The sequence below is a fragment of the Malania oleifera genome, chromosome 4 (genome assembly GCF_029873635.1).
Source record: "Malania oleifera isolate guangnan ecotype guangnan chromosome 4, ASM2987363v1, whole genome shotgun sequence".
NCBI lineage: Eukaryota > Viridiplantae > Streptophyta > Magnoliopsida > Santalales > Ximeniaceae > Malania > Malania oleifera.
The window spans coordinates 41,353,950-41,378,564 of NC_080420.1; the positions used below are offsets into that span (position 1 = coordinate 41,353,950).

Here is a 24,615-nt window from a genome sequence, read left to right on the forward strand (position 1 = left end):
CTTGATGCCGCCCCTGCATCACTAAACAAATTCATTTCCTTCTTTGTATTGTCTTCAAGCTGAGTAATTATGACTGATTCTTTGTCTTGGTTCATTGGTAGAGGGAACTTCAAAATGATTCTCTTCCCATTATAGTGAAAGACACAAGTGTTCTCATGTCCTTTAGTCACACCTAAATCATGCAACCAAGGAGAACCAAGGAGTATGCCCAGTCTTCATAGGTAGGATATTACACCAAACATTAGCCAAATATTCACCCATTTGGATGGGAACAAACATCTTTCATAAACATGTACAATAGAGTTATCAACCCAAGACATTTCATAAGGCTCTGGGTGAGTGTTCTGGATGAAGCTGCACTTGAGTGACTCCATTTAAGAAAGCCACATTCATTGGACATCTTCCATCAATAATGATTTTGCAAACCTTTTCTCAACATTTGAGAAAAGTGTTGAAGAGCTTGAAATTGTGCCCAAGGTAAGATAAGTGCATTTCTGTGTCCTATAACTCATCACCATGTTGCTGAATTTATGCCTATACATATATGCTGGAGCTATACATCACAATCCTTTAACACAATTTCCCACAAGCCTTGCTCCCAATTTCTCAAAAACTATCTTCAATTCACCTTAGATATTGATTATCCTGCTGAAATGAATCAAATTCACAAAGAAAACTCATAAACACATGAAAACTCATAAACACGGCTATGCAAACTGATTTGTTATGCTGGCAGTGACAACTCCATGCTCCAAAGTGCTGATGATACAATAATTCTTCAACCTCTAGTGTTCCGTGCCAAATTATCGCACCTGCTTGCATTATGTTATGTCCGTGATCAAAATACCATGCTGCATATCAAAATATCACGGAGAAAACACCAATATCTTGTAGCTGGGAACCAATTTCTCACGATTCTGGCAGTAGGAGGGAAATCTGGCAGAATCCCACTCACAGTCGCTGGCGCGTGAGTCGCCAGCGGCAACTTTCCATCAATGATTTTTGAGAGTGAAGGGAGATCAATGAATGGGGAGTACATGGTGTTGGTGGTGTGATGAGAAAAGCACAAGAGGATGGGGCTTTCGAAGAGCCGACATTTGGAGATGTTTTGGCTGGCGCATGGAGTGTCCTCTGGTGGTCGGACAGCAATGAAAATTGGAGGGGAAGTGTAGTAACCTGAACCAAGAAAATATAATAAATAAATAAAAGGAAAGAGAAAGGGAAAGAAAAGAGGGAAGTTGGTTTGGAACAGGACCAAACTGTCGACGGTTTTAGGGAGCTCAGAAAAACCGTCGACGGTTTTCCTGCAAGGCAAACTACCGAGAGCATTACACGGGCATTCAAGTTTGGTAAGTGGCCAAACCGTTGACGGTTTCCCTGCGTGCTGAGTTACTTAAGGGCTAAGTAACATTTTTTTTTCATGACTCTCATTTACTCTCTCTCTCTCTCTCTCTCTCTCTCTCTCTCTCTCTCTCACTCTCTCTCTCTAATTAGGGTTTTGGAAGACTCTCTCTCTCTCTCCTAGGCCTCCCGGATCACTCACGAGTGCTCCTCAATCCTCTCTCCCTCCTCCCGGCACATAGGTCGCTGATTTTCGGCAGATTTGAGCGGCTAAGTTTCGTGATTTTGAACGTTTTAGGCAATTTCTTCAGGAACAAGTAAGAGGATTAGATTATGTCAGTTATTTTTGGAATATGAACCCTTTAAATTGCAATATATGTTTATAGAAACAGTATTTATGATTTCCTGAATGAATCAGACAGATGAAAATGGTTGTTTTGACTTTTATACGTTTTTGGGGAAAACTAACGTGAATGGGTTGAACATCTATTTTCAGTAAAATGTATAGTTGAGTTAAATTAAACCCTAGAAATGCTCATAACCCTATGTTTAGTAACTTATATGTTTCCCAAACAGCTATGTATATTTATGATTTACCAAATGAAAATTTGTGTGGTATGAGAACGATTTTAAATGGTATAAATGTACAGAATGGTTAAACAGTTATGATACAGTAGGATATAACGGCTATAAGTCGAGTTGTGATGTGACAGCTATAGTCGATATGTGTTATGCCGGTTAGACACCGAGACAGTTATGTTATGACAAATATGATATGGCCATTTAATTCCGTTTCCTGATATGACAGGCTTTACTTGAATGATTGAAAATTGTGAAAATACTGATATTGTTAGAGTAAGTGTGGAAAAAGGTCTTAGGGGACGGCGATACGTAACGCTTTGATGATGATTATTGAAAAATGTCTCGGGGGACAGTAATACGTAACGCCCTGATGATGGTTATTGAGAAAGGCAAAGGGGGACGGCGATACGTAATACCCCGATTCTCGGGATTTAACCCGAAGGCTTGCTAATGTGAGGGACGGTGAGACGTAACGCCTCTCAGTGAGTGCCCGACGAGTATGGCTGCATTGAGGGGCGATGAGATGTAACGCCTCAATCTCAGCGAATGTGAACCGTGAATGGATCATGTAGAGTGTAGATTTATTAAACTGTATCGTACTATCTATGATAGGCTGTTGAATATATATACATGTTGGTAGGTCTATTATGAATTGCAATGATATGTGTGTCATGAATTTTATAGTTACGATTCAATTATATGGAAATCATATTTAGTAAGGATAACATAAGAAATGTTATAGATAACTATTGCAGTAAAACTCATCTGTCACACACTGACAATAGTTTAATCCGCCTTACTGAGAAGTGTCTCACCCCATTATCCATCTCACTTTGCAGGTCCTACAGGGAACCGTACCTAACTTACTGTGGGGCTGAGATTAGAATTTTGGGAGTGGTAGACAGAGCTGGTGAGCCACCAGCTATTATGCTTGTTATTTTTGGGTTGTGATATATTGACAGGTAGTTTTATATATGTATCTGGGGGCAGTTAGAACTCTGGTAATGTGATTGAGGTGTTTTTCTTTTGCTGTATGGTTTTATTTTCAGTTATGACTGAACCACCCGGTTTTCCCTTATGAGGGCAAGTGGTGGTATTATGGTATCAGAGAATTTTATTTATTTTATTTCAAAAATAACACCCCGGGCCCACGTGGCGGGTCGGGGCGTTACAAGAAGGGTTTCAAGGAGTTCTGTTTTTGGTGATGTGAGTGGTATTGTAGAATCTAGGCTGGAAATTAGGGTTTTGAAGCATGGGACATGAATGGAATTCCAGAAAATGTTCAGAAACTGCAGAACCGCTTTTCATTTTTTTGTTTTAATACTGAAATTCAGAAATAAAGAGAGAGAGAGAGAGAGAGAGAGAGAGAGAGAGAGAGAGAGAGAGAGAGTTAAGAAACCGAAGGAGAGAAAAGAAGAAGATGGGAGTTTGGGGGAGTTTCTGGACAGAAACTGCCAAGAGATGGCAACAAAATTCAGAAATGAGTGTTAAGAGAGTTATGGTAGAGAATTAAAGAGAAGAAAAAGAGAAAGAGAAAGGAATCAGAGAAGAAAGAGAGCAGAAGGCTACTGGGCAGCAGAGGATTAGGAACAGAACAAAAGATCAGAACAGAGAAGAAAGGAGAAGAAGAGAAGAAGTCAGAAATTCAGAGAATAATGAGATAAAATTAGAAGGGAAGAAGAGGGGGAGAAGAACAGGGCATAAGAGGAGAGAAGGGGATAATGGGGGCATTAAATTGGAAGAATGGAGATTGAAGTTGGGCTCTGATACCAAGTGATGCAGGGGCAGCATCAAGGTTTTGCCATGAGAGAGATTAGAAGAAATAGAAGAGAGGAAGGGAGGGGAAGGGAGGAGAGAGGAGGTACACTCACGTTCAATCCACAATTCAAATTCATCAACAACTAATTTACAACATGACTTTCACACACTATTTATAAGAAAGCCTAAACACATAAAATACACACATACCCCTAAAACTACATGAATTACAAACATACCCCTAATTTACACAAATATTACAAACAAGCCCCCAAATACACATAATATTATACCAATTAAACTAAATATATAATAAACTACTAATTAAACCCAACAATTATCAATCCAATTCTTCTTAATTAGTCTCCAACTTGGATATTCCCAAGGTCTTGCTTCTTGTCCTACATCACATAGTTGTTAGAATCTTACAATCCATGATTCGATTCATACGATTTGTATAAATTCCACCCCAAATCAATTCAAATATTAGTAGTGAATCAAAAGTCAATTGAATTGTTGCCAAATCTGTCGATGCACCTCCTGAATCTATTGAATCGATCTGAATCTATTGATTCACGCAATTCTCGACCTATCATATCCTGACAAACCCGATTAGTTTGAATTCCCAAAAGCACATTTCTTCCCTTTTCATCGATTTTATTTTTTACATGATTACCTTCCATTCCTTGTTTATGCAAGTTTTGTGCTTAAAAAGAGGAGAAAATAAAATTTTGGGTCTTACGTTACCTTCACAAAACCATCCTTCGCTCTAGAAAGAGTATAGTGCTCTACCATTGAGAAGAGGAGAAACAATCTTGACTAAGGTTCACGCAATTCTCGACCTATCATAGTACTCTTGTTTCGTTGTATTGTTAAGATTCAAAAGTTGGTTCTTTTAGTAGTTTGTTCAATTATTATCATTTTTTAGGTTAATCATTTCTTATTTTTAATCCAAGAAAGAATAAGCATGAAATATTTTTTTTAAATTGTTGATAAACACCAAAAGTTCATAATTTTCCCTAACTCATCCTCTTACTTTTCATTTGTTTAGGGAAAGCATACCCATGAAGAATGATTTTTTATTATCAAATTTTAAATGTAATTTATTATTTTTCTTGTTGTTTGTATATCAATATATGCATGTTGTTTAGAATTGGTTTTGGAAAATTTTCTGAATCTTATGATTCAATTTGATTCTTGATTCGCACTACCCAAAATTGGAATTTCAATGCACAATTGGAATCCCGATTTGACTACTATGGTCCAAAGTTCAGCAAATACAACCATATTCAACAATATAGAGAGGCCATATCCCCTGCCACCATAAACACCTCATTTCTTTTATCACCGAAGGCTATTAAAACACTTCATTTTCAGCAAGCTCAAATATTTGTAAATTTCCATTAGTTGGAGGGTTTGTCATGCAAATTAGAAAAATTTGAAGCCCCAAAGCACAAATGTTGGCTCTTCGTTGATTAACATCAGTTGGAAGTGGCATTTTCAGGCCCTGAAACAGGTAAAGATTCAGAATTTGACAAAATCACAGCTAAGATCAGATATTGGGTTCAAATTGGAAAGAAATCAAGGAAAAATTCAGAAATCCAACATTGAGCAGCCCCTGCTGACAACAGCACCAGTCGCTAAGAAGTGATCCTTGGAGAAACCCCTATCATTTTCTTTGTTGCCTATTAAGTAAACCACTGGTGAATGTGGGAAGCATTAGAGAAAAATGACAAAAGAATGGATTGAGAAAAGCAGAGACTAAAGATCAATAAATAAAAAACAACAAATCCCCTAAAGTGTCTTTGATTTCCACCAAGGTTGCCAATCTTCTTTGCTTATTCAAGAAAAAAGGATATTGCCCAATCCTTGGATTCACTTCATCCATGTTGTTAAAGAAAATTAATAGAGATGAATTGATGTGATTAGAAGCATGCCTGGGATTTTTTTTATCGGTTTTCTGTTGTTTCCTGTACCAATTTCTGTTTTATTTATGAACAGCATAAGGATTAAAAAAAAAAATTTGTATTCCGTAGCATGATATTATTAGAAAATTGAATTGAATTTAGGTTATGCTAATTTTTATGTTTTCTTACCTTAGATTAGAACACATTATTTCACGTTTGCTTAGTTTAGTTTGTATTGAATTAAAATTGATTCAGAGTATCAATATAGATTTGGATGGTTATGTCCTTACTGCTTGGACTCATCATTTGATAGACTAAGGATTAAAAATTACCAATTTGACAAAAAGAAGACTAAAAAAGCAAACTAAGGTGCTTAATGGGTCTTTCTTCTCAATTTGTAACTTCATTCCTAAACCCTACTCTTCCTTCTAAGATACTTTTCCAGGTTTTGAGTCAAAATTAGGTTTTTTGCTTATTTTTCCCAAAAATAATAAGATGATGACTCCAAAAATTCAAAGACTGCTAACTTAGGCTGATGATCGCACAAGGGTTCCTGCTAATTAAAGATGTCATCAAGGAATAATGGTTTCATTAGGATATATATGACCTAAAGATTAGGGGCAGTGGTCCTCAAATAAGATAGATGAACTCTTATTATTAAAAAAGTTAGATTAATTAGACGTGGTGGCCCATTCTTGGATCCCTACCACTTTACTCGTTCAATTTGAGCATATTGCCTTGCCATGGCATTGGAAAACTTAGAAAGGAATCCAAAGTCAGCGCTCATGCATTTTTTTTTGGGCACCGGAGGGGGGGTGGGTGGGTGGTGTTTGTAGCCACAAAGAAGAAAAATAGAAAGAAAGCAATCACGTTTTTTCATTCTATTTTACAGCAACACTATAATTTGTTTCATGCATGCAACAATTTTGTCTGCAGTGATGGAGTATACCAATTGCAATACCACAGATACATAAATATCTAAATGATAACAATCATAAAATTTAGACCAATGTTTAAGAGGCTCATTTGAGGCTTGCCTCTTGCCTCAAGACGAAGCATGCCTAAGACACCTTGAGGCTCATACTAAAACACCAAATCCCAAAAATGCAAATGCATTATACATAAGGCTTATGCATTTGCACAAAAGGCACACATTTTGCACCTTTTTAATTGAGGCTCATGCATTTTGGCTGTATGAATTTCTAGTTACTCAAGTTAGATTTAGCTACAAAATTTTTTAACTACATGTTTATATGGAAGGAATGTCATAATATGAGTTGATTTCTAAAGCTCTTGAAACTCAATCTTTCCAAAATAACTAAGACTTGCACCTTTAGATGTTAAAAATAATTTTAAGTTTGTAATGTTATAGCTATCTCCTGACATGGTTTACTTAATGAATTCAAGTTAGTATTTTTGAATGGCCAACAAGTTGTTTACATATAATTTTTTTTTTTTTTGACATATATTTGTAATTTTAACTCCACCTGTGATGCACTTGATGTCCTAATCTTTTCACACACATCCAGTCTCAAGCGCAGGTAAAGGAGGAGGGTTGCGTTAGGTAGCTAACACCCAATGTAAAATTTGTCAGATCACTATGATAATACTTAGATGGCTGAGTGGTGTAATGTTAAAAGATAAATTAAGAAATGAACACAATCGCAGTTAGTTAGGCGTAACTCATGTAGATGATAAGATAAGGGAGGGACAATCCAAATGGTTTGGACACTTGTACATAATATACTAGTGAGGAAGAGTGAGTTACTGTGAGGGACAATAGAAGGGATAGAGGTAGATCTAAAATAACTTGGAATGAGGTAGTGGGTAAGAATTTAATAGCTATCGAAGGAAATTGTCCATGATCGCACCTAGTGGGACTAAGGCTTGGTTTGTTGTTTGTTATCATATATATTTGCAATTTTCTTAATTTTTTCTTTATTGTAAAAATATATGTAATTTATTTACATATTTTTATCTAAAAAAAGTTCTCAAAACACTTATGTGTTGCCTCTTTTGGGTTAAAACATCTCATCCTATGCTTCCACCTTTTAAAACATTGATTTAGACTGCACAGACAGATTAATATAAGCATAAAGTAGGTGAAGGACCAGATCATACCATATCCATGCCAAGAACTCGGTAATTCTCAAAAGCCTCAGGAGTAATGTATTCGGATACTGGCATGTGGCGCTTTGATGGTCTCATGTACTGACCAAAGGTCATGACATCAACACCTGCAGCCCTTACATTTTCCATGGTTCTCACAACCTGATCGGGTGTCTCCCCACATCCTAACATTATTGATGTCTTTGTTAATGTACCAGCAGGAGCATATTCTTTGGCCAATTTTAGAACTTCCATGGACTGTTTGAAATTAGCACGGCGATCCCGAACTGCGCTCTGAAGCTCCTCAACTGTCTCAATGTTGTGAGCAAAAACATCTAAACCAGATTTAGAAACTTTCTCGACACAGTTTAGATCTCCTCGAAAATCAGGCACTGCAAAATTACAATAAATAATTAACCATTTGATTACTTGAGCAAATTTTGTAGGTTGCAGATAAACATAATTCCACCTAGTGCCAATCAATCTTCATGCACAGATTCACCATCAAATGAAAGCCTAAAAAACTATTAAGAAAAAAATCATTTTTTTTTTATCTACAACAATATCAAACATGTATTATGTCAGTTAAAATTAATATTACATTAAGACATAATCAGCATGCAAGTCTCAGAATGCCTCACCTAGACAATGCTCCCTAACATACACAATAGAGTTTTTGACACAACATTGAACAAGCATTAATAGACAGATTCAGTAAGGCACTTTATCTGAACCTAGATCCAAACAACATTTCTTTTATAAAAAAGAAAGGCTTATTAAGAAAAAGGAATGTGACAATTCATCCTCCAAAATAGACAAACAGGAAGATAAAAAATCTTCCAGAAAGACCAAAACAAAAATAAAATTGAAACAGCCTTCAAGTCACATTGCAAGCCACAGGTAAATTGCGCCAATGGCCACAGAACTAAGTACTTAATTCTGTTCTGATCCTTGTTTGATTACTCATAATTTCAACTATGGAATGCTTTTTAAACTTGCAATGTCACTGATCTAGTAACAGATATCAGAAATCCATAAGGAAGACGTGGCTAATCAATTTACCCCATGGCAGCTCAATCAGGTGCCATTGGTCCCACTTGAGTAGTTGAGTGGAAACTGACCATATGAGCATCCAACAAGCCTGCAACAAACAAGCCCCCAGACCTGAAGTCCCACGTACTAAAAAAGAGAACAACTCTACCACGATAAAGTTCGACTATGCCACTAGTCAGCATCCTCCATTGTTGCTGGCAAAAAGTCTTTTTTTCCTTCTTTTCTTCTCCTTCACTCCCCTTCTCCTCCCTCTGCCATCTTTCGCTGCTTGTAAACGGACATAAAATAAAGAAGAATACTCAAAAGACAAGAAGAAGCAAGTCTAGTATACTCCTAAAGAAATATAAGCTCTCTTCCAACCTGAAGTTGCCTACTCATTCCCTCAACAACCAGTTCCAAAATCAGATCTACTTAGGATTAGCCCTTTAAAAGAACTACAACAAAAGCCAACCAGACACTGCGTAAATGTCTATCCTGCCAAAATCAAAAACCAACTCAAAATCTAAATTCATCCAACAATTAGGGTGCAAAAAACTTACGAAAAAATTGAAATCAGATTGAAACTGAACTGTTTTACATTTGGTTCGGTTTTTTTAATCTATCAAATAATAGGTTTTTAAACTGATAATCAATCAAAACTTATAATAAAGAAAAGAAGGAAAGGGACTGAATTATATAGAGGGATGGGAGGCCCACGGATGCAGCATGCAAGCAAGAGTTATTTTACTTTCCTAGTTTTTTATAGTATTTTCGTAAGTTTTATTTAGGGTATTTTTTCTAGGATCATATCTTCAATATTAATATTTAGGAAGCAAGATTTTAGGGTATTATTATTTAAGAAATTACTATTTTAATTTATTTAGGTTTCTTAAACTAATTTCCTTTAGTTTCCATATCTTCCAAGCACTGTAAGCTTATAAAAAATAAAATAAAAATTGTTCCATGTATTAGTTTTACGAGACTAGAGTTGGGAATAAAGTTGTCAAATGTTGGCTCTGCATCAAGGAGTATGACAGCAGAAATGGCCAGCAGCCGCTGGAAGCCAGAGCAGTCGCCCGAAATTTCCTGGGTGACCCTGCCAGTTCAGGAAAACAAAAACCTCTATAGATTTTTCAAAAACACCATAGTCACCCAAAGACATTGCCCATTTGCTCCCAACAACCAACCCCCCCCCCCCCCAAAAAACTGAAATCCCATCTCCAGCCATGCACCCTCACGCACCAGTCGAAGGCACGCACTGGCCCATGAAGCTAATTTCAGACATATTTCTGGCCTGAATTCATCGAGCAGTTCTTGAATCCCTATATGAACATATTATTAAAGTATTTCACAATGTTTTTTATCCATGGATCTCACCTTTTTTAGTTGCTCATGTGCAGCACCTAGGGAATGAATGTCTGATACTTCCCAGAGCTGTTTGTCAATGTTTATTAAGTTTATTAGGGAACGATGGTATTTGCTTTGTTTTTTATTCATTTGCCGTGTGCTTGTGGTTTGCATCTGTTGTCAAAGGTTGTGAGTGTTGGGACGGAGTCAGTGAATTCCAAAAAACATGTTGTCAGGATGGAGTCCCCATATTCATTTGCCGTGCGCTTGTGGTTTGCATCTGTTGTCAAAGGTTGTGAGTGTTGGGACGGAGTCAGTGAATTCCAAAAAACATGTTGTCAGGATGGAGTCCCCAAATCCTAAAAGTGTGTCTCTCATCAGTCACTTGTTTGAGTGAACAACATATTATAACTGTATCAGAAGAAGAGTATTCAAAGGATCTTGCAGCATCTTGCATCCTCACAATCATCTCATCATATTGCATCTTTTGCTCAAAAAAGTAATCATACCGTTCAGATATCATCCGGTATTTCTCCCAGTAGTCCATGGGTTATCGACTCTATTATTACTAACCATATGACAACTGTCACCAGCTTCTTTTTTGCTCCCCAGTATTCTACAAATCTACCTCAAGTTACCCTTCCTGATGGGTCCACTACTAGAGCTAAGGGGATAGGAACACTAAATCCTACGTCCTCCATCTCTCTTTCTCATGTTTTGTACAATCCTAAATCCCCATTCAATCTCATGTATGTTAGTAAAATTACAAAGTCACTACTTGCAGCCTTCCTTCCTAATTATGCTCTTATTCAGGATCAAAAGATGAGGAAGACAATTGGCACAATACGTAAGGCTCGTGGACTTTACTCCTTTGAGTCAAACTCTTCTCCTATAGTCTATAGTGCCGCTGCCACACCACATCAAACCCATTGTCACCTTGGTCCATCATTGGACAAGTTAAAATAGTTAATTCCTACTTTGAGTTCTATGTCTAAGCTTGAATGTGAGTCTTGTCAATTAGGAAAGCATCACCGTGTTCCCTTTGCTTTCCAAGTCAATAAAAGAGTCGTTAGCCCTTTCATGTTAGTCCATTCCAATGTTTGGGGTCCTAGTCGTGTCACGTCAAAAGTTGGGGTTTCGGTAATTTGTTATTTTGTCAATGACTATTCCAAAATGACTTGGTTGTATTTAAAATGAAAGACCATTGTAAGTTGTTTAATATCTTTCGTGCCACCTATTCTCAAATAAGGATTGAGTTCAATATGCTAGTCTAGATACTTTGCAGTGATAATGCTAAGAAATACTTCAATACTCAACTTGCTACCTATATTTTTTACTCTAGCATGATCCATCAGTCATCTTGTGCCCACACTTCATAAAAAAATGAGTTGCAGAGCAGAAAAATAGACATATTCTCGAATTCACTCGAACCATATTCTATCAAATGAACGCCTCCACAGTTTTCTAGGGTATTGTTGTCCTAATCGCTTACCCTCTAATCGCTTGCTCTCTAGGTGGTAAAATTCCATATTCAATTGTCTTCCCTTAGGCTCCATTGTTCTCCCTTCCTCGCTTTATATTTACTTATGTGTCCTTTTTTCATCAATTAAAGCCAAGAACAGATAAGTTGGATCCTCGTGATATCAAATGTATTTTTCTAGGTTTTTCCTATACTCAAAAAGGATATCAATGTTATAGCCCTGCTTTACATCTTTTCTTTGTCTCAGCTAATGTCACCTATTTTGAGTCCACACCATACTATTTTGATTTCTTTAGTTCTATTGACTTTGATGAGTCCCTTCCTCCGCCTAGGCTTTTCAATCCAAACCAATTTTCTTCACCAATCCTCCTACATCTTCATTAAATTTGAGTCCTCATCATTTAGATCATCCCAATTTGCAAGTGTAGACACGGCAACTCAAGGGAGGAGAGCCTCCTCCAACTTCCACTTCTATGCCTCTAGTTCCCTCGTCAAATGATTTTATTTCCCAAGTGGTTGATCCTCCTATTTTTGTTAGAGAAAGTAAATGAACCTGTACCCAACATCCAATTTCTGATTTTGTTTGTTATGATTTCTTGTCACCCTCATACAACTAATTTATTAGTACTTTGTCTTATGTTGCTCTTCCAAAATCTATTTCTAAAGTCCCATCCCACTATAGGTGGAGGAATGCAACGATAGAAGAGAGGCATATGCTACAAGATAATGATACTTGGGAGTTGATACCTTTTCCTCCTGATAAGTTTGTGGTTGGTTGTTGTTGGGTGTACAGTGTACACAACAAAGGTCAATCCAAATGGTTATGTGGCTCAATTGAAAGCCTGCCTTGTCGCTAAGAGGCATACTCTAGTGTATGGTTTGGACCAATGTTACCTAGAACATGGAACAACTTGGTTTGTGGAATGGGATCGCAGTACAACACATGTTCTAAAATGTGGAACATTAGGGTCATACTTAATTAAATATATTGGTGAAAAAAGTGTAACGACACTTGTATTTAGAGAGGACGTTGAGTTGTTTCTAAATCTAGAAAAGAGTTTCTATTGTGGAATAGATTAAAATGATAAAAATAGAGCTAAAATGTGATGATTCCCACTTCTACCTATAAAAAAGTTATGTGAAAAATATTGAACTAAAACGTAGGATCATTATATTTAGTGCTCTAGACAAAGATGTACCACATTTTGGAAAGTTCGTAACAATATGTGATTCACTAGAGTGTTAGCATTTTCTGGTAACTATGGTTTGGAATATTCAAACACATTCTCCCCCTGTCACCAAATTTGCCTCAGTACATTTGTTCATCTCCTTAACCACCAACTGTCATTAGCCTCCACATCAATTAGATGCGAAGAATGATTTCCTACATGGTGATCTTTAGGAAGTCTACATGGAGCAAACACTTGAATTTGTTGCTTAAGAAGAGTCAAGCAAAGTATGTCAACTCAAGAAGCCATTCTATGGTTTAAAACAATCTCCCAAGGCATGATTTGGTCAATTCAGTGTTGTAGTACTTGAGTTTGGCCTTTAATGGTGTGCAATAGATCATTCTGTATTTTATCATCATACTCCCTTTGGCAAGAATCTGCTTCTGGTGTACGTGGATAATATTGTAATTACAAGTGATGATGATCAAGGTATCCAGAGCATAAAGCATTTCCTGCAGACTAAATTTCACGCCAAAGATTTGGAATCATTGAAGTAGTTCTTAGGGATAGAAGTATTGAGACCTTGTATAGGAAACATCTTGTCACAAAGGAAGAATGTTCTTGATCTTTTAGATGAGACTGGATGTTACAATCCAAACCTGTTGATACTCCTATGGATCCTAACAGTAAGCTAGTGCAGATATGGGTGATTTGTTACCCAACGAAAGACAATATCAGAGACTTGTTGGAAAGCTGCCAAATATATCTTTCGCAACAAGTGTTGAGAGCCAGCATTTCCTGCAAACTAAATTTCAAGCCAAGGATTTGGAATCTTTCAAGTACTTCTTGGCGATAGAATTATCGAGACCTTGTATGGGAAACATCTTGTCACAAAGGAAGTTTGTTCTTGATCTTTTAGAAGAGACCGGATGTTGCAATCCAAACCTATTGATACACCTATGGATCCTAACAATAAGCTAGTGTCAGATATGGATGATTTGTTGCCCAACCAAAGACGATATCGGAGACTTGTTGAAAGGCTTCCAAATATATCTTTTGCAACAAGTGTTGGGAGCCAGTTTCTTAATTCTCCAAGAGCAAGTCACTGGGATACAATAATTTGCATCTTGAGATATCTCAAAGATGCACCTAGAAGATGTCTCTTATATCAAGAATAGGACAGGTCATCTTCCAACTGAAGATCCATAACCAAGTACTAAACCTTTGTTGGTGGTAATTTGGTTTCTTGGAGGAGTAAGAAGCGAACTGTGGTGGTCAAGTCAAGTGTTGAATCAGAATATAGGGCCATGGCAAACACTAAACGTGACCTTGTTTGTTTGAAAAACATGTTGGAAGAACTAGGTTAGAAGCAATATGAATGGCAGCTTGACTATCACACATCAACTCCATACATTGAGAATGTGTACAGAAGCTCATTACCACCACTTATGTGAAGTCTAATTTGCATCTTGGAGATTTATAGACTAAAGCATTGGGGCATGCTCATGTTAAATCCATTTGTAACAAGCTAGAAGCATATTGTATATATGCTCCAACTTGAGGGAGAGTGTTAATGTAGCATTATTAGCGTGTTAGTTTTATGTTAATAAGTGAGAGTTAGAAAGGGTATTATGGTTATTTGAATGTACTTGACAAATATTATAAATAGAGGGAGAGACCTATCATTGTGAATAGGGCTTCCAATTTACCCAATTATTCAAACAATTACAATTATTTTTTTTTTACATTTTCAATTTGTTTTTACAAAATTTCTGCAGAAATATAAGTACATCTCTATTTTTCTTAAATGAAGAGTAATTACCTAGTAAATTAACTTATTTCTTTTAATATAAACTAGTGTCTTAATTTTTTCTAACTACTAAATAAACAGATTTGTGGGACTCTTTAAATAAACAAATTAATAGAAAAATTAAAATTAATCATTTCCAGCTATACAGCTTGCAAGGGCAGATGTTTGGCATTCCACTGCCTGTAAAAAATTAAAAAATGGGAGCTGAAAAGTCAATTCACTCTCTTGCGACTGAAACAGCTCTCTCTCTCTCTCTCTCACAACAGCAGGCAAGCAGCAGGAAGCCAAAGCATCTCTCTCCCTCTTAACAGCAGGTGAGCAGCATGACGCCGAAGCCTTGTCTATGTGTCGCATGCTTCAGAGCAGCATAAATCCTCTCCTCACCATTGCAGGCTTCTAAGCAGTTCTCTGGCAGCAATTGCATCTCTGTTCTAGGTTTCTACCTTCAAGGTTCAAGCAAAACTCAATTTGCAATTTTTTCTTACAATTTGTTTTAATTTTTCAGAATATTTTCATATGATTTTTCAATCAAAATTTTTAACTAATTTTAGTCACTTTTAGAGATTTGGATCCGAACCCCATCAATCCAGGACATTATTGAATTGGCAAGTTTTGATTCGGATCACAGTCCCCCCCCCCCCCTCCCCGCCCGCCATAGGTTGTGAAGCATAGAATCCTAGAATCCAATTTGTCCAATGCTGAGGTGAAGTTAACCGCTACTTTTCCTTGTCCCCCCCCCCCCCCCCTTTTTGGTCCTGATGGCAGGGTTTCAGTTTAATACGATTCCAGATGCTTTTAGAATTTCTTCTTTGTTGAAGGGCTATTCCTTAAGTCGCCCGAAGTTGACAGTGAGAGAAGCTCTATTGCAGCATCCCTCATCATAGCCCCAGAGGGAATTTGTTTGAGATTCCCTGTTGACAATGAGCTTCTTGTGGATGCCAACCTCCTGAATCATCAGTGAAGGAGTAAGTCACACACGAAGATAAAGGACTGACAGAGGAACATTGTTAACCAACGACAAAAGGCAAGGACATCCAATCCAATTAGGCTTGTGTACGCTCCTGAGAAAAGTAATCAGAACAACAAATGTACTCCCAAAAGGAGTTCTCTGGCTCTGGGTACTGCAGCAATAGGTAGAGAGGCTGCCCAATAAAGTAGTTTGGGCCGCAAAAGTAAAAATTTTTCTAAATAGTCCAGCAGCTGGTTGGAAAATGGTTATGGTGGTGGAGGCAGAGGTAGAGGCAACGCAAGGCAATCTAAGCCAAAATCTTAAACCCTACAAGTTTGAGACTTAACTTGCAGACAACCCTGTCAAACACAGACAGACACGGCAATTTGAATTGAACTAGCAAATCCTGCCAGAAAAAAATGACAGGTCTGCCCTCATATGACTTGATGCAAGACCAATGTCTGACCATTTAATTCTCAATACTATTTACCATCAAACTAGTACATAGAAGGGCTGCTTTTTTATAGGCTTACAATGCTTGGAAAAAAAAGAAACTAATTTAAGAAACCTAAGGGCCTGTTTGTTATCATTGCCGTTTTCTATTTTTTTTGTTTCTCCACAATGAAGAAACAGATTATAAAAACGCATTTGTTTATTTTATCAATTTTCTGTTTCTGATGCCGGTTTTCAGCTATTTGCCAAAACACTGAAAACTAGATTTTATGGTTTTTAGTTCGTTTGGCAACCTATTGCCTAAAATTTAAATATCCTGAAATAGTTCTTGGATTAAATTATTAATTTTATACACTATTAAATTAAAATCAAAATCAAATGATCATATGACTTTAAATATAATGAAAATAAAAATATATATAAATTAAAAAAATAGTAGAAAAGCCAATTACAAAATACTTTTACTATTTTTCAATAGTCAAGTCCAATAAATTTTTATTGTAAAATAAATTTTGGAAGTAGAACAATTAAGTAAAATTAATGTTCATTATTTGTAATTTTATTATTTTAATTATATTTTTATAATATTATTTGATTTAAAGATGAAAATGAACATTTTTTAATTAAGTTTTTAATTTGTATTAGTTTTATAAATGTTAACCGAATAAGTTTCTAGCTTTTAGTTTCTGTTTCTGGTTTTTAGTTTTCGTTTCTAGTTTCTGTTTCTCCAATTCTTGGCAGTGGTACCAAATGGCCCCTAGATAACTAAAAACTAGTTTCCTAAATAATAATACCCTAGAATCTCACTTCCTAGATAATAATATTGAAGATATGATTGAAACAAAAACCAACAACCATGAACCCTAAAAGTTTAAGTGGAAACTCACAAACAACCTTGTTGAGCACTGACAACTGCGGGGATTTAAGTTAAAATTGCAAACTTTGTTAACTAACACAACACTGACATCGTAAACCTTCTCAAAATCTGCTCTAATAACCCTTGATGAGAGCGCCATCATTGAACAATTTTTATTCTCAATTCAAGTTTCTATAAAACTAATACAATACTTGGAAGATAAGGGAAACTAATTTAAGAACCTAAATTAACTAAAATACTAGCTTCCTAAATAATAATACCCTAAAATCTTGCTTCCTACATAATAATATCGAAGATATGACCCTAGCAAAACTACTCTAGATTTTATGAAAAATACAATAAAATTATGAAATTGAAATAACCTTTTCTTGTGTACTGCGTAATCCACCCACTTCACATGTGCAATCCAAGCGCATAAGGCTTTTGGGTCGCACCTCATCCCACATCATGGTGGATGATGTGGGGGGCCTCCCCTCCTCTTTAAACCCCTTCAAACTCTGTGTTTTCTTTGATATGCACATTTTTGTTAGACCCATTCAATTCAACTTTGACAGCACTTTTTTTGTGGTCTCTATATTTTAACAATTTAAAAAAAAAATTGACCAATTTGATATTAATAAATTTTTTTGGATCATCAAATAATAGACCACACAAATTGAATTGATTAACCGATAGTTGATTTTTTATTTACAAAATGATCAACTATAGGTTTTGTAGACGCCCAATTTTGTCCAAGGCTTATGTAACACAAATGGGCAGAATTTATTAATGCAATAAAATGAAAAAATACAAGAAAAAAAAAAAACTGAATACATGGGGAAAAAAATTGAATACATAAAAAAAAACAAAAAATGAAATAAATTGGGCCAGCATCTTCATCTTTAAACTTAGAAGCACAAAAGGAAAAAACAAATTAGATATATGGGAATTTACATACGAAACATGTGGTGAAAGTATGGTTTAATGCAAGCACAAATTAATCAATTCAATTCAATTTTTATTGATCAAATTAGGTGCTAATTGATCAAATCAGAATTGATTGAATTGATCCCCCAAGCCTATAAATAGTGGGCTTCTAAGGATGAGAGACACAAACGAACATAAAGAAGAATTGCTTAAGAATTGCTAAGAGTTTAAGTGCTTGAAGTTGAGAAGGTGAAGGAAGATAGAAGATCAAGAAGCTTGAATTGCAAAAGTAGTGGAAAAATTGGCAGTGGAGATTCAAATAGCAGACTTAAAGATTGGAGTTAAAAGGCAAAGGTTGGTTTCTTTAATTTTATTTAGTTCTGTTTCGTTTCTTGGATGATTAAAATTGCAAAATTTTAAATTCAAAATTTTGTGAATTGAATGCAAATAGGAATTTTAATCCGGATTGATTACCCACATCCGGATTCAATAACCTAGATCCAAACAGCCATACCCGATTACGCAAGATCTGACCCAAATATGAGTCAACTCAACCCAAATCTTAATTAGTTGATCCGAAGACCCAAGACCCAAGTCCAACTTGGACCTAAGTCCATTGATCATTGATCTTTAACCCAATCCCAAGCCCGACTAAACTAAAACCAATGAGCTAGTTTCCCAATTTGCACCTATTGGACTTGGCCCAATTGGTTGAGCCCCATTTAATTAAATCCAAGCCTAGCCCAATTGTCTTGCAGCCCATTTAATTAAATCCAAGCCAAACCCAATTGTCCTGCAGCCTATTTAATTAAATTCAAGCCCAATGCCCAATTATCCTGCAGCCCAATCTTAAATTCAAGCCCATCAACCCATGCTCTTGGCCCATTTCAAACATAGTCAAATCCAAACCAACCAACCCAACCAAGATCACGCCTTAAGAAGGCGAAGTGGCGCAATCCTAACCGTCCAGTCTGTGTTTTATCCGAACGGCCGAATTTGTTACCACACCGTGTCAAACTTCCATAGCCAACCAGAAATCGCCACATGGCGGGTCATACCAATCACCATGCGGTAGGTGACGTCACTTTACTATAGAAAATTCAAAAAAAAAATAAATAAATAAAAAATCACTACTTGGCAGGTGACGTCACCTTGCTACAATAAACTCAAAAAAATAAAAAATAATAAAATAAAGCCACGTTTCTCATGGCTGGCAGACACATGGCCCACTCCAATCGGGTCAGACCGGTTCAACCGGTCTGATTTTTGAACCACCGGTTCAATTTAATTTTTTTAAAATTGATTTTTAATTTTTTTTAAAAATCAAAAAAAGTATTTTAAAAAAATAAATAAAATAAATAAATAAAATATTTGAGTTATTTTGACTCAAATAAAAAAAATGGAAAAATAAAAATACCAAAAAATGAAGAAAGACTTTAAAAATCCAAAAAAAAATTTAGAAAAGAAAAAGTTGAAAAATTTTTAGAAAAAATCTATAAAATTTTCAGAAAAAATTGGGAATATATTAAAGACTCTTTTTGCTCAAATTTGATGATTTTTTACTATTATCTGTATATATTCTATTTTTGTGTGTATATGTCCCAATGATTTAAGTAACAAAGAGTAAAAAAGTATTTCAAACCTCACCTATATTCGTTCTGAGGGAGATTTATCTAATAAAATCTCCTCCTTTAGAGGTATTCTTAGACATTCATAAATCGCACTTTATTTTTCATTTTCCCTTTAGATTTTTATTTATTTATTTATTTATTTTAAAGGAGTTAATAGTTGATGCACCACTGCTGTGCTCTATCCCAAGTTTCTTACGCATGTTGAAGGTAAGTTGTGACACAACTTCTAGTACAAGCTGATAGGCATCACCCACCTTATAAGGGCATTGCAAGCGTACTTGGTCTTGTGTGGTCATCTTGAGACCACTCACATAGCAAATAACCCTTTCAGCATTGCTTTCAGCAAGATTACACCTCAATGAAAGACTATGAAACTCCCAAGTGTACTCTTTGACTAAATTCCCATGCTGCCTCACGTTTTTAACCCTTAGGTACAAGGTTAGCTCATAGTCCTAGGGTAGGAATTGAGCCTTCAGCTTCTCTTTCATCTTATCCCATTTTCTGATTTTCCTTTTTCCCCCATTCTCATGATCAATTCTCCACCTAGTAGAAGAAGGTTCTCTAACCTTTGCTCCAATTAGATTCAATTTAGGATAATTCATATTTAATTAGGTACCATTTGTAAAATGGGTGTGTAGGGGGTGCTAGTACCCTCTTCTCGCATAACTAAACTCTCAATCCCAACTCTAGTAAATACAGACTGAGACTACTGATTCCTTGGTCCATGATTAGTTTAGATATTAATCCATTAGTAATTAGGTGAATTAACAGCACCTAGGTAAATAACAGGTTAGTGGCGACTCCATCGAACTTATAATATTATTATTTCTCGCCATTTTGGACCCTTTTCCGAGACATTGCGACAAATTCAATATTGGTTTTAAATTTTAAAAACAAATTGGTTTAATTTAGTGTCCAGTTTTTATCAAAATCGTACTAAACGATTACACTCCTACCAACCACATTACTCTTGATCTCTAAAACAACGACAACAACAACAAAACCAAGCCTTAGTCCAACTAAGTGGGGTCGGTTATATAAATCATTTTCCGCCAATTTATGCGATCATGGACCATTTCTTTTGATAGATTCAAGGATATTAAATCCTTACTCACTACCTCCTCTCAAGTTATTTTAGGTCTACCCCTACCCCTTTTACTGCCCCCCACAGTAACTAAGTCACGCTTCCTTACAGGTGCACTATGTGGCCTACGTTACAAGTGTCCATACCATCTGAGTCATCCCTCCCTTATCTTATCTTCTATAGGAGCTACACCTAACTTACCACGAATATGTTCATTCGTTAATTTTTCTTTCAATGTTATACCACTCATCCATCTAAGCATTCTCATCTCGGCAACTTTTACTTTTTGAATATTATGTTTCTTCGTCGCCCAACATTCCGATCCATATAGCATAGTTGGTCTTATAGCCGTCCTATAAAACTTCCCTTTCAATTTTAAGGGTATTCTACGATCACATAGCACACTTGAAGCACTTCTCCATTTTATCCAACCTACTTTAACTCTAAGCATTACATCATCTTCAATTTCTCCTTCAGCATGCATAATAGATCCAAGGTATCGAAATCTACAAGTGCTATTTATTTCTTCATCTTCAAGTTTAACTTTGTCTCCAATATTCCTCTTATTATTACTAAAATTACATTTCATATATTCTGTTTTATTTCTACTTATCCTAAAGTCTCTAGATTCCAAAGCTTCGCTCCATAATTCTAACTCAGTCTCTACTCCGTCCCTAATTTCGTCAATTAATACAATATCATCTACAAACAACATACACCATAGAACCTCCTTTTGAATACTCTTAGTCAATTGGTCCATCACTAGAGCAAAAGGATAAGGACTTAAAGCAGATCCTTGATGTACACCTATGGTAATTGGAAATTCTCTAGTTTCTCCATCTATAGTCCTTACATTAGTCATTACTCCATCGCACATATCCTTAATGACATCGGTATACCTACAACATACACCCTTTTTTTTTTTCTAAAACCCACCATAGAACTTCCCTAAGTATCCTATCATATGCTTTCTCAAGGTCAATAAATATCATATGCAAGTCTCTCTTCTTTTCCCTAAACTTTTCCATTAATCTTCTTAAAAGATAAATAGCTTTTGTGGTAGATTTCCCAGGCATAAAACCAAATTGATTTTTTGAGATCTTCGTTTCTAACCTTAATCTTTGTTCAACTACTATTTCCCATAGTTTCATCATATGACTCATAAGTTTAATTCCACGATAGTTATTACAATTTTGAATATCTCCTTTATTTTTGTATATAGGTATTAAAGTGTTTTTCCTCCATTCATCTGGCATTTTCTTAGTTTTTACGATTGTATTAAATAAATTAGTTAATCATATAATTCCGTTATCACCCAAGCACTTCCAAACTTCAATTGGGATGTTATCTGGTCCCATAACTTTTCCATTTTTCATCTTTTTTAGTGTAAACTTAACTTTGTTAACTCTAATTTTGCAAATAAATTTTATATTTTTAGTCTTTTCCTCATTTGACAATTCTAAGTTTAAGCCTTCTATTTGGTTTTCATTAAACAATTTACTAAAGTAACTTCGCCATCTTTCTTTATCTTTGTCCTTAACCAAGACAATATCATCCTCACTTTTTATACATTTTACATTTCCTAAGTCTTTGCTCTTCCTTTCTCTAGCTTTAGCAAGTTTAAATATATCTCTTTCCCCTTCTTTTATACCTAATCAATCATACAAACTATTAAATTATCTATATTTAGCTTCACTAACGGCCTTATTTGCATCTTTTCTTGCCTCCTTATATTTTTCAAAATTATCTCTGTTTCTACATTTTTGCCACGTTTTATACCAAATTCTTTTTGTCTTTATGATTTTTTGTACATCTTTATCCCACCACCAAAGCTCTTTGCTATTCAAAAATCTTCCTCTTGATTCACCTAAAATCTTTTTGGCTATCTTTTTAATAGAGCTAGCTAATCTATTCCAAAGAGTATTTGTATCTATCACATCCTCTATGATCCAATCCCCATATTTGATCATTTTATCTTTAAATTTTATTATATTTTCTCCTTTTAAGTTTCACCATCTAGTTCTCTTACACTGGTTTATTTTATCATTTTTCTTCCATTTTTTAATACATATATCTAACACTAAAACTCTATGTTGTGGGGTTAGGCTTTCACATAGAATAACTTTACAATCCTTGCATGATAAATGGTCTGCCCTCCTAGTTAAAAAAAAATCTATTTGACTTCTATTTTGTCCACTTCTAAAGGTTATTAAGTGTTCTTCTCTCTTCTTAAAGCAAGCATTCATTATACTAAAATCATATGACATAGCAAAGTCTAAGATCATCTCCCCAGACTCATTTTTGTCTCCATATCCATATCATCTATGTATCCTCTCATAATTTTATAATCTCTTCCAACGTGTCCATTCAGATCTCCTCCTATAAATATTTTCTCAGTCCCTAGTATGCCTTGTTTAATACTTTCCATATCTTCCCAAAATTGTCTCTTAAGATTTTCTGCTAAGTCAACTTGAGGAGCATAAGCACTAATGATATTTATTATCTCTTGTCCTAATACCATCTTGATTTTTATTATTCTATCTCTTACTCTAGTTACATCCACAACACTATCTTTTAAGTTTTTGGCTAAAATAATGCCTACTCCATTCTTATGTTTTTCTTTTCTAGTGTACCAAAGTTTAAATCCCGATTTATCAATTTCTCTAGCTTTCTCCCCCACCCACTTAGTTTCTTGAAGACAAATTATATTAATTTTTCTTCTAATCATTGTATCCACAATTTCCATACTTTTACCCATAAGTGTCCCTATAATCCAAGTTGCTAATCTAATCCTAATTTCCTGAACTAACGTCTTTACCTGCCCACGTCCAGAATGATGCAGGAACCCTCGCATATTTGACACCGTACCCAGGCGCCAACACAACGCGTCGTTTCAAGGCAATGACCTAGCCCACCCTTGCCCACTTTTCGCTACACCTGGGTGGTTCAAGTGCAACGCGTCCCTCGTAGGGGATGCCCCAGCAAATATTCGGTAAGGATTCATATCATAGTGATCTAACAAATTTTACGCTGACTGTTAACTACCTAACGCAACCCTCCTCCTTTACCTGGGCTTGGGACTGGCTATGTGTGAAAAAATTAGGGCATTAAATGCATCACGGGCAGAGTTCTTGATCTCTAAAACCACTTCAAAAAACCCAAAAGCAAAAGTCAGTAATGACATTCACTTCCAAAAAAAAAATAGTACCATTAGTAGACAGAAAATTGTAAATCTAAAACCTCATTTACCTCTCCCCATGCAAAGGTTAAGAGTAATCTACAACCCCTAAGTGCACATTACAATCTAGCTTTAAGAATCAATCACATTTAGAAATAAGAAAGGAAAAAAGAGGACCTTGCCTAAGCCTCCTAGTTGCACTGTTGCACTTAACCAAGTTTTGGGCTCCCCATTAACAATTACGGACAAAATGAAGTTGAAGAGATGCATCCCTAGATTCACTTCCTCCAATGATACCCATAAGCCTTCTCCAAATCCAACCTACAGGACTCCAAATTTCTTTCAACATGCAAATTGAAGACAAGAAAGAAAAACATGAGAATAGCTAATTCTATAGATGATTTCTTGATATTGGGTTGTCAGAAATTAGGAACTAGCAGTCATTTGCCATGATCCATTCTTTTGGGGAACAAGAACGGACGGTTCAACACATGGATTCTTACTCTCTCTCACCAAGCCCTTTGCCATAAGCTCATCTAGCTCTTTTGGACTCATTAGGGAAGCATGCACCCAAGAAAGAAATCAATGCTATGCTAACTGTCTCGCATTGGAGGGAGACTTGGAGGTATATCTTCAGGAACAACATCATAGAACTCATCAACTAAAAGTTGCACTTCAAGTGGCAACTCACTTCTACATTTCCTTCAAAAAGAACAAGAGCATATTTAGTCTATAAACCACCCAAACACCTCTCTAATTCAGAACAAGTAACCAAATTAATTTCCACCCCCTTAAAATGTTCAGAAATAATTTTAGGTTTAGAAGGACCCAAGATAATCTTGTCACACCATCTTTCACAAAAGAATAAGTAATCTTGTCATGGTGTCATGGACAGCCAAGTAACAAATGACATGCATCCATAGATATAACATCACACCAAATATGATCATTGTACGCCTTACCAATTGAAACGAAACAGGACACGTTCTGCTACAGTTTCTA

General features: G+C 35.8%; 1 protein-coding gene across 1 annotated transcript in view; it reads right to left on the minus strand.

Annotated features, from left to right (window-relative positions):
• Positions 1-24,615, minus strand: part of LOC131154439 (lipoyl synthase, mitochondrial) — a 39,468-nt gene that overhangs the window by 9,155 nt on the left and 5,698 nt on the right. Inside the window, exon 3 of the mRNA XM_058107223.1 lies at positions 7,710-8,089. Within this exon, the coding sequence (XP_057963206.1) occupies positions 7,710-8,089 (380 nt within the window). The remainder of the gene's footprint in view (positions 1-7,709; positions 8,090-24,615) is intronic.